At 37.2% G+C, this 11,915-nt stretch overlaps 1 protein-coding gene across 15 annotated transcripts in view; it reads right to left on the bottom strand.

The window, feature by feature from the left end:
* Positions 1-4,590: 4,590 nt before the first annotated feature.
* The window catches only part of GPR160 (G protein-coupled receptor 160), a 29,196-nt gene continuing 21,871 nt past the window's right edge, over positions 4,591-11,915 (bottom strand). For 2 of the 15 annotated variants that reach the window (XM_036352059.1, XM_036352060.1), the window contains exons 2-5: positions 10,484-10,548; positions 9,696-9,812; positions 8,747-8,889; positions 4,616-6,062 (exon numbers count right to left, since the gene is read on the bottom strand). In XM_036352059.1, coding sequence (XP_036207952.1) covers positions 4,977-5,990 — 1,014 coding nt within the window. In that variant the 5' untranslated portion in view covers positions 5,991-6,062; positions 8,747-8,889; positions 9,696-9,812; positions 10,484-10,548 and the 3' untranslated portion in view covers positions 4,616-4,976. Of the gene's footprint in view, positions 6,063-8,746; positions 8,890-9,695; positions 9,813-10,483; positions 10,549-10,827; positions 11,134-11,915 lie in introns of those variants that run through there. The other 13 variants (XM_036352067.1, XM_036352068.1, XM_036352064.1 and 10 more) reach the window with 10 other exon arrangements.

Here is an 11,915-nt window from a genome sequence, read left to right on the forward strand (position 1 = left end):
GAGGTACACTAGAAAAGTATTTTTTTCTACTGTCTTTGAAAAGTACAACTGCTCTCAGTGATACTGGTGGCATAAATATGAATCCATAGAGAGAAAACCTGTGCAAAGGTTTTTAAATGTATTGTCTAAAAGGAAGTATAGAATGATTCTTAATTTGGAAAAAATATGAATTTAAAACACTGTTATGTTAACATGGCATGGTTTTAAATTTAACTCCAGTAATCTTCTTAAGGATTGATAGTAGCCATCATTATTGGCTTAAAAATTATACAGTGTTAAATCCATGTTTTTTGGAGCTTTCATTGATAGAGGTGAAAAAGTTCGTGCTTGTGAGGGTGGTGGAGCTGGTGGTGAAGTAAATATCAACCTACTTTAGAAAGAAGGAACTTTTCAGTCGTGCCTCAAGCAAACCAGAAGTATCCATTGCTTACAGTCTTTGTTTAGAATGGTTGAAAAGTCATAATTCTTTTTGTTTTAGGTAGTACTAAGTACTCTTAATAGTTAATAGATCTACATAATCATTAAATTACTATGATGAATGACTGGGGTTTCACATCCAGTTGAAACAGCTGTGTGCAGTGACCCCCTTGGCAGTTACTTACCTTTAAACCTGTTTCCTCTTCTATGTATACCATGTGGAGCCTATACTAAACATGTTGATTTTGATTTAAATCATCTCTTAGGTTCCTCCCAGCTCTAAAACTATGATTCTGGGCCACATAATGGGGTGTTTTTAAGTTGCTTCTACTTAATTCTCTTTCCCTTTTCAGCAGTTCCTTTCATACTTCAGAGCAGTTGCTAAAAGATAATTATTTATTAAGCATTATTCCCTGGGTTACCTAGTCTTGTTTGTCCTAAGGAACAAGGCAGAAAATTTAAACAGACAAGCAAATGAGGACTTTTTTCTAAATGCTTCTTGCTAGCTAACCATGGAATATATGAACACACTAGAGGCCCAGTGCATGACATTCATGCACTCTGGGGGGTCCCTCAGCCTGGCCTGTGCCCTCTCACAGTCTAGGAGCCCTCGGGGGATGTCCGACTGCCACGGAAGCAAGAGAGGCTCCCCCTGTGGGAGCGCACTGACCATCAGGGGGCAGCTCCTGTGTTGAGCATCTGCCTTCTGGTGGTCAGTGTGCATCATAGCAACCAGTTGTTCTGCCGTTTGGTCAATTTGCATAATAGCCTTTTATTATATATGATGATGGAAAATGATAATGGACATTATCATTCAGGCATTTATCCATTCACTTAGCAAACTTTTTGAATACTTACTTTGTGCAGCAGGTGGTATACATGATGTAAGGAACTAGTCATAAGTAAACAATATCTTCCCAAACAAACTTTTGATTGCAGTTTAAACATGGACATAATTGTTATTACTTTAATGTACTGAATATAAAGTTGGGACTGAGGGAATTTTTTTATGCATTGGGGTAAGGATTAGGCTAGATGACAGATAAGGGGTCTGAGTAAATCACATCAAATCCTGTAACATTTTACCTACTAAACATCAATCAGTCATAAACCTGATTAGGTTATGAAATTAAGTGTCCTAACAGTAAGGATTTATATTTTGTGACAGCCCATATTTCTAAGAATTGTTTTGACACTTGAATCTATTCCAGAGGTGTTGCTTTGCAGGGAGTGTGACAGAACAATACAAAGAAGCTGGTGCTGACTTACTATACATTTTTAACCACAAAAGCTTTACACCCAGTATTGACAGTGAAGCATATCTAAAACTGGGAAATCTCAAAGGAATTCGCTGAACAGGTTTGTTTTGTACTTTTGTTTTGTTTTTAAAGCAAGGAAGACTACATAAAATAAATTTTATTACAAATATCTACTTTTTAGAAAGAACACATTACAAAGTAAAAGGGTTTTACTTTAAAATACTGAACTAATAAACATAAAAGAGTTCTATGTTTAAATTAACAAGTATATGGGGAGTAAGTATTGAATGGGATCGTTATTAACTAGGTAGAGATTCCTTACCACTTGAGGATTCTGTGACTTACACTGTAATTCCTATTGACAGAGCTTTACATATTAACATTGCTTGATACTAACATTCTCTATAAAGATAAAAAAATGAAAGTATCTCATTTTTATTGATTTCAGAGAGGAAGGGAGAGGGAGAGGTAGAAATATCAATGATGAGAGAGAATCATTGATCGCCTGCCTCCTTCATGCCCCACACTGGGGATTGAGCCCCAACCCGGACATGTGCCCTGACTGGGAATGGAACTGTGACCTCCTGGTTATATTACAGGTTGATGCTCAACCACTTAGCCACACCAGCTGGGTAGTCACAACTTCTTAAAGCAGGAAAATGTCCTAATACATGTTGGATTGGAATCTTTAACAAACTGATTTAAAAAGGAACACTGACATTCCATGTAAAACAAATTTTTCCCCCAAGGCATTGTTTAAAATTTAACATGTTTTGATATACCGAATTTTAAAAATATTTACCCATATTTTATGATGTTAGTATATATATTGCATAAGTACCTTTTAAATATGTATTCTTAAAACTTAAAAAGTCAGTGGAGCCCTGACTGGTGTTGCTAAGTGGTTAAAGCATCAGCTCCTGAACCGAAGGGTTGCACGTGCAGTTCCCAGTCAAGGGCATTCACCTGGGTTGTGGGTTCCCTTTCTGCCTCAGTCGGGTGCATACAGTAGGCAACCAGTCAGTGTTTCTCTCTTGCATTGATATTTCTCTCTCTCTCCCTTCCTCCCTTCCATGCTCTCTGAAAAGCAATGGGAAAAACGTCCCCAGGTGAGGATTTAAAAAAATAAAGTCAACGAAGTGTACAAGGATGTTTAACTTCAGAGACATTTACCCAAGATTCCCAAGTCACCTTATTCAAAAACTTTGTTTTTTTCTGTAGGAAAAAAAAAAGTCAAAGTAGGTTCTAGAAACTATGCTTAGAGTCAGGAGTAAGCTTGTGCTGAGTTGTAGGCAGCAGTGTGCAGGGTGGATGCCGACACAGATGGCAGGCATTTCAGGCCTCTACTGAATTAATGCTTTTGTCTTGTTGGTTAAGCTTTTTTTGGTTTAAACAAAGGCAAATTTTTGTGATATATTAGTTTTTAAAAAAATACTAATTTTTGATTCTTCAAGTACATGTTGACTTTTTCTATTTCTACGTTTGATTCCTCACAATGTTCTAAATGGGACTTTCAAATGATTAAAACCTCAAAAGCTGATCCATCCAGGATGAACAAAGCATCACCAAGGGGAAAAAGCATTTTTTATCTTTATAGAAAACAAATGTTAAGATTATATATAGATGTATTCTTTACATTGGATATTGTATTAGAGTCCTCTTTACAGGAAATTAGTTTTAGCACTCTTAGCATTGGTGTTCCTAGATTGGTGTCAGTAGCTAGTTTTCAAATGTATAACCTGAAAATGAAGTTAATTTTGCATTGTAAGAGCACACCACGATCTATGTAAAAAGTCTGTCCATTTGGTATATTTTTTTTAAAAAGAGAAGGCACTTTCATATTAACAAGTAGCATGTGTATTAATTTTAGATTTTCATATCTGTTGTGTCTGTATTCAGTGAAGTGAAATTAAGCATTCAGATGCTTGTTGATGGCAACATTAACTGTTAAATTAAAGCACCTTATATTCTGCTGCTTAACCTGACTTGTAATTGCACCTTTGTTACCTGCACATTTCACGTAGAACATTGTTGTAACATTGCTTCATGTGGGTCTGGATGAAGGTTAAGTGGGCCTACAGAATCATTTATTTATATTGTTTATAATTCAATAATATATTGTAGACCAGCTGTTAAGTTCATTTCTTTACTAATAAAAGCCTCTTCCATTTGGCTGGTCTATTGCATAATTTCTTTTTTTCTTTAAGCTTATGAGGCATGGGGGCTTTCTAAGTGAACAACAACAAAAAGCTTACGAAGGGACTTGAAATAGTTAGAAACTTTCCTGATTTAAAATCTGCAGGGTTTTATTAAGTACAATTTATTTTAAATATCTTAGTGCCATGTTATGGCCAATTAGAAAGCAATACATTCAGAGGAAACGTAACAGAGAAGTGAGAGGGCCAGGTTTAGACATGGGCAGGTTGGACACTTCTATGTAGTTCAACTGAATTCACAAAGTGACTTCAGATTGTCATTCAGATTCCTTTATTCCTGTAGTTCTCAGCTGGGGCGATTTTGCCCCCCATGGGAGGCTTGGCAATGTCTGGAGACATTTTGATTGTCAAGACTGGGGAAGAGGGTGCTATTGTTATCTAGTGGGTAGTGGGTAGGGATGCTACTAAATATTTCAATGCACAGGCATTCTCCCCAAACAATTACCTAACCCAAAATATCAATAGTGCCGAGGATAGGAAACCCTGCTTTACTTTTACAACGTAGTTATGATTTGATATTGCAAGTGACATTTAAGTTATAACTGAAAAGGAATCTGGCATGGAGAGAGCCTAGTCACTACCAGTTCTATAAGGTAAGCAACCGAAACTTAGTTTGCAGAAATATTTACATTAAGAACAAATATATATTTAAAATTAGCTACTCTTCCCCTATGTTAAAGAATATTTATACCGAATCATTTCAAGAAAACCATCTTGATTTTATTGCTGTGAATTAAATAAAAATGTTTATTTAAGTTTATATAAAAGTTGGCAGCGCATCTCAGATTTACATAACAGTTTGCATCCAGTAGTTTTTTTGGATAACAGAAACATCAGTATGGCCAAGTGTTAACTCATTTCACTTCTATGTTAATATTTGTAACATGCAATTTTCCTGAACAGGTATAAAATTTTTTCTTGGAATTATTTTGTTTAAAAATGAACAAAAAGACAAATAATATCATAGCCCCAAAATACATATTGAGGCGGTTGAGGGAGGCTTCAGTTCAGTTCAGTCTTTGTATGCCCTGAGTTATTTTTCCTTTGAAAATACCACAGTTGTAAGTTTTAACATGGCAACATGTTAACAAATTATAATTGATGTAGGCTTTTCAATTTGCTCAGGATCATGAATTGCAAGTGCAATGAAGCAGCTTTTCCAGTTGACAAATGGATCCACAGGTAATGCAATGTCTCTTAAATTAAACTTGTGACATTTACACCAGTAAACCGTAGCAATGAGAAAACTATTGACAAAGTACAACCATGGAATGTTCATCTCAATATATGCTGGAATCTGTACTTTAAATAAAAGGGTAATTATTTGAAGTAGTACAAATGGTAACCAGGTACCGAGAAAACAGACAATGAACTTGGGCAAGAGTGTTTTTTTAGAGTTCACAGTACAACTAGAATGGGATGAAAAGGGGAAATATAGGACAGTCTCATTCATGTAGGAAGTTATCCTAATAGCCTGTACCAAGGTAATAACTTCTGACCAAGAAGTGATGAAAGCCATAAATAAAATCATCACCATGAAAAATGAGAGCCAGTAACTTTGAATGCTGACGTAGAAAGGACATTGATAAGGATAAACATTCTGTGCCTTCAGGTTTTGGTAGATATCTGGATCTCCCAAAACATAAGCAAATACTGAAATCCAAATCAAAATTACTGTAAAGAAATAAAATAATTTCTGACACGTAAATGGAAGGGTGGTTTTAGAAAAATTCAGATAATAATCTATCCATGCTATCAGGAAAACTGGATAATGCAAAAAGCCATAAGTAAAAGATATAATTTGAGTAAACAAGCAGATGTGGTATTTAGTAAACCTAATGTCTAAAAGTACAAAATCCCTGAAATAGGATATAATGGAAATGTTTACCAAAAGTAAAAGGTCCATGAGTGCTAGTGAAATGCAAAAATATTCCATAAAATTTTGACAGGTGTTTTTCCTTCTCATTCCCAGTGTGAGGATATTTAATAATATTTTCCCAAGTATAATCAAGATTAACAGACAGTTACCATCCAGGAGCTGACTTGTTTGATGTAACTGGTACTGAGAAGAGCAGTTCTCTGAAGCAAGCACAATCATATTTTTAGTTAAACTTCAGAAGACCTGCTGAAAGATAGACGATAAGATACTGCTTTGCTTTATTTTCCATCCCTGCAAAGAAAGGTGAAAAAGTCTTGATGTTATCTTGATTCTATCTCTATTTTAAGACTTTACAAAACAAGCACTAGGATTCCCCAAATATAATTTAATCCAGTCATTTCCACAAATAATTATATGTATAAATAGGAATTTATGTTTCTCATAAAACTTATAGATGAAGGATTAATATGCATACTTTGGTCATTTTTTGAGACCCAGGTCGTTCAGAACTCTCAGATCTATAACCAAAATGTTACATATAAATTACTAAAACTTTCATGTAAGTACAAGTTTTAATAATGTGTAAAAAGATAAAATACTTTGTCCTACTGGAGTGAAAACACAGGCTTAAAATAGCAGCCTGCAGGTAGCATTCAGACAATCACTGATAGTTGTTACCCGAGTCTCACTCTGACTCAGGATGTTACCTCCCCTGTCCCCCCTTTTGTCTCTTCGTCAGTGAAGTAGAGGTAATGTTTAAGGGGCCCTCTAGTCCAGCAGTTTTCAAACTTTTAACTGCAGGATCAACATTCACATTAAGTATCTGAAGTTCAAAGATATGGAACAGACTATTCAGCTGAAAATATTAGGAACATTGGCAACAGAAAGAAAGATTTATCTTCTGGGCATGATCTTTCAGGTGTGGCACCTGGAGAGATGAGAGAATACAGGGAAGGAATAGGGGCCGAGTATGATACCTGAGGACATTAGGAAGTGCTAGGTAAAGGCAAAGGAACAGGAGTTGAAGCTTGAGTGATAAATGCACTTGGAGGAACCAAAAAAGATAACATGGTGAAAGAGAAAGGTCAGAAAGGAAGAAATCAGGAAAGGATGGAAGAGAAGGAAGGAAATTAGAGAAATTTATCCTGAAAATATGACCCAAAGATGTTTCTGCAAGACTGTTCAACCAGGTATTTCTGAGTAGCAAAATAAAACCAAACCCAAATAGTAACAGGTCCATCACAAATGTCAACAACTGGAGAGGGTTAAAATGATACAGTCCTTCCCTACAATGTACTATCCTGCAGCCATTAACAATGTCAGCAGGAAGACTGTTTTCACTCCACCTTTCTATACTTGTTCAATGTTTAGCCTTATGAATATGTTACATGTTTTAAAATAATATAAATTTCCATAATATGTTTAAATGAATTGCAGGTTACAAAAGTATGCAATTACTTGTTAAGACATTATACATGCATAGAAAAACTTAGAAGGTACACATTGACTTAATCCTATGTAGTATTATAGGTCTTTCTGAATTTCTCAAACTTTAAGGAAAAAATAAGTTAGGGAGTGTCAAGACTAAAAAGTGAAAAACTGAATTTGCTGAAAAGCAGATATCTGATTAAATAATTTCAAAGGAGTAATGAGGATATTGTCTGAGGAGAAAAAATTCAGTGGGAGAAAGCTATTAGTTCTATTAACTTGACAAAGTCCTAATTGAGAAGAGAGGCCCTGACATTTCTGTGTTCATCTTATCACAGTCCAATTTTAGCAAGAATCCTGCTAAGTCAGGTTAGTCAGCATGTCTCATCCTCAATATCTGATCTCCCTCGCTATCTGATCAGGTTCCTCATCTCTCACCATGCCGCAGCTTTACTACCTTCAGCAAGAATCCTGTTAGGGTTTAGCCAGAATCCCCTGGCCCAGCCGAGGGCAAACTACGGCCCGCGGGCCGGATCCGGCCCGTTCGGCTGTTCTATCCGGCCCGCGGAACCAAAAGAGCGGAGGGTTCTCTTGCTCTCCCCTCCGCTCCTTCACCAGCAGCAGTGTTAACATGGCAACGTCGGGAAACACGGCCACAGCTCCTTCTGAGTCCAGTTTAAGAACCCATTGTGGCCCTCGAGTCAAAAAGTTTGCCCACCCCTGCCCTGGCCCCTGATGTTTCCTTAGTAATATTTCATCTACTGACCCCACACCTTGCTTCTTGGCTATGAATTCCCACTAGTATTGGAGTGAAGCCCGGTCTCTTCCTGTCATTGCAGAACCTCATCATAGTGGCCCCTATACCTATTGCAGTAGTTCTGAATAAGGTCTGCCTTACCATTCTTCAACAAAGGTCATGAACAATTTTTTCTTTAACATACTCATGGCCATAAATACACCAGTGTCGTAAACTCACATATCTATCTATACACACACATGTATATATAAAAACAGTTTAAAAAATCATTCAATACCCATATTAATAACTATAGGTTTAAAAGAATCAATGAAACAAGTTCTCTTGTACATTGAATTTTTTTTCTATACTCAAATATATCGTGTAATTTAACTTGACCCTCTCCAGGAAAAGCTCCATTCCAGATTTGATATATGGTAAATAATGGCACGGAATCATGGTTAACCACCTTGACAAATGACACTGGCTTTGTAAGTGGTGGTGCTTGGATAAGGAAGCATAGTTGGAATGATAAGACCACTTGAAGCCCTCCAGTGTCAAGAAGAAAAACAAGCTGTTTTAAATAGCAAATGTTGGTTTAGAATGGAGGTGAGGAAGGAAAACAGTGTGGGTTCATATTTATGAAGACCCCCCCCCCTTTTAAAGGTATCTTTACTATAAAATTTAAAAAGAATTATCTGTATAAAATTATTTTATCCTTAATAACTGCAATGCAAATTAAATAAGCAAAGCTAAGGAATCCATGTTTTTCTCTCTTGACATCTGGCTCCATTGCATTACTGACTCTCACCTTGGGGCCCAGGGGAAGGCAGAAAAGCAGGCTACTCCCTGGAGGAGCATCTGGGGGGCTGTGGAAGGTCAGCAAAGGGCAGGAAGTGGAGGAGGATCAGTTCCAGTCACCAAGGCAGTTCCCAGAAGCTCCTTAGAAAAGGACTGGAAGAAAGAAGACAAAACAAATCTGAGATGGAATATATAAGAGAACCGTAAAGCTGGAAGGAACTTTAGAGATGAGGGAAGATATGCAACTTGAGGCAATATAAAGCAATCGAGAAGTTTGAGCTGTTTTATAATGGTTCCCAAATATCATAATTATGGGAACTAAAACTTTTTGAGGTGATACCAACTTATACTCCATGTCCTCAATAAACCACTAAAATTATTCAGTATTCCAACATTTTGTTCTTTAAACAACCACCCTCCAGGACAAGACAAAAATCCTTTGTTAGGCTACCTGTCCCGAATTTTCCCTTGAAAAATGTTCACATTAACTCCACAGATTCAGTGATTTATAAGATATGGTTTTCTTGGGGGAAAAAAAATGTTTTAACTACTTATGAATCAACTCAAATTACTTCATATACAACTTAAAAAGTTAACGTGGAAGTCCTTTTCAAGACATCTTTGGGTTTGCATTGTGATCTGACCGATTCAGAAGTATTAGGCCTGAAGGAAACAAACCATGATTTCTTTTCTGCTTTTCTAGTTATTACCAACCCAAATCTTTTTTTTTTTAAATATATTTTATTGATTTTTTTACAGAGAGGAAGGGAGAGAGATAGAGTCAGAAACATCGATCAGCTGCCTCCTGCACATCTCCTATTGGGGATGTGCCCACAACCCAGGTACATGCCCTTGACCGGAATCGAACCTGGGACCTTTCAGTCCGCAGGCCAACGCTCTATCCACTGAGCCAAACCGGTTTCGGCCCAACCCAAATCTTAACAACACACCAGACTTACTCTGCTTTCTCCAGCAGGTCGTTCTCAGCTGATGATCTTCCTATTTTATTTCAGTTTAGTGCCTTCAATTAACTCACTTTTGGTTTCTGGCACACCAAAATGCCACATGAATAAGCTCTGTGTGGAAGACCAAAAAAAACCAAACACATCATTAATAGCTACCTTAGTAACTGGAGTTCAATATAACTGGCTCCAGATCTCTGCTTAGAAAAACTATAACTTGCACCCTAGCCGGTCTGGTTCAGTGAATAGTGTCCGCCTGGGTTTGATTCTGGTCAAGGGCACATGCCCAGGTTGTGGGCCTCAATCCCCAGCAGGGGGCGTGCAGGCAGCTGGTCAATGATTCTCATCATTGATGTTTCTATCTCTCCCCCTTCCTTCCTCTCTGACATCAATAAAAATATATTTAAAAAAAAGAAAAGAAAATGATAACTTTCTGTGGGATTAGAACCAGTAACTAATTGCTTATCTTTTTTCCAGCAAAAGGAAGAAAGGGAATACTTAGGTTGGAAGTCCACCAAAGACCGGAGATGTGGGTGCATATAACATGGCATCTATTTACAGAAATCTTGCTTACATTGTGGTTTTCACCTACAGGCTTCGAGTCTGACCTAACAGTTCTCATAGTGTGATTACAGGACCTTTTGACACTTGTTGCATGGTAACATAACATTTCTTGAAATGAAAATTTGCTGTTTTCCCAAACCAAAAAACTGAGTAAAGTGGCATTGTTTCACATCTCACAAATTGCTTGTGTCTGGCTCAATAGCAGACAGCTGAATCCTCACCTATATTAAATCAGGTGCAGTATCACATTTCCTGTAGCTTTTGGAAAGTCCTCTGTACATTTGAGCTTGAGAGAAAAAAAACTTTTTAAAAATAGGTAACAAATTAAACTTAATACAGTAATTTCATAGTATTATAATCAGATAGTTGTGCTGTGCAACCTCCGAAAAGTTTAACAAAAAAACCATGTGCATGAAATAGTAGGATGGGCAGATGAACAGTTAACATTCTGGTCAATGACTGTACAGAAAATAAAACTAGAACAGTAGCTGGATTTGCTGATCCTGAGTGGAGAAAGCCTGTGGGAGAAATAATGTATTAAGTTTTGTCCAGGGGTTTTACATACCTTTCATCTTAATCCTTACGGCCATCATGAAAGGTACGTGTTATTTTTCCCCAGGAGGAAAAGGGCTTGGTGTTAACTAGCACATTTCCTGAGGTTGCATGACTGATAAGTGCTGGAGCTGAAGTGCAGTCTCAGGTCTGATTTCAAAATTCGTGATCTTCAGTAAGCTTCAATTATGGCTCCACTCAGGGCAAAATGTAGAAAGGGACCCACAGCACGGATGTGAAAGAGCTTTCCCAAAACGGTAATATCCAACTGAGAGTGACTATGTTGGTTCCTGGTACTCCAAGGCCACAGCTAACTGACCTATTTGGATAATGTAATTGTATTCCCCCAAAAGGTAAATATAACTTTTTAAAAAAATGTGGTCTTTTCTTGATATGTCAAAATTCAGTGAAAAAAAATAAAATGGTGTTCAACTGCCTGACAACTTTTAAATAGATGTTTTTCATTCATTTACATAGTATAGATTCAATATAGAAAATTAAGAAAAGTTTTGAGTTTTTAAAAAAATAGGTAATATTAATTTACATAGTCTAAAACTCAAGTTACAGAAAGTATATACAGTGAAAATAACTCATTCTACCCACTCTTCAACACCCCTCAGCCCCACTCACCACTATCTCCCTCCCTAGGTAAAACCACTGAGATTCTAAAGCAAGCTTTTAAAAAGAAAATCACCGTTACCAGTTAAAGCAACTAGCGAGGGATTCTTGATTTGCCCTTTCCTAGGTCTCATATACATATTAATAGCATGAGATAAGGTAGAACGCAACAAAATGTGAACCAGTGATCTGTCAGACCATAGGAGTAATTTCCACCCATCCAAACAAGGCTGGCCATCAGGAAGGTCACTGGGACCAGGCAGAAAGACGGGAACTAGGTAGGGATTATCTCAGAGTTAGAAGATAGGTGTTCCCACCCCCCCCCCACCCCCCAGGGTATAGCATTACAGTGCTCACCCATACCTGCTGCTTCTCAGCTTCTAAACCCACAGGAAGATTTTACTTCCTTAACCCTTATAATTAGGTGGGGCCATGTGGCTATTTCTGGCCAATGGGCTATGAGGCCAAAGCATTTACTTTCAG

This window comes from Myotis myotis, unplaced genomic scaffold (assembly GCF_014108235.1).
Source record: "Myotis myotis isolate mMyoMyo1 unplaced genomic scaffold, mMyoMyo1.p scaffold_m19_p_2, whole genome shotgun sequence".
In the NCBI taxonomy this organism is placed as follows: Eukaryota; Metazoa; Chordata; class Mammalia; order Chiroptera; family Vespertilionidae; genus Myotis; species Myotis myotis.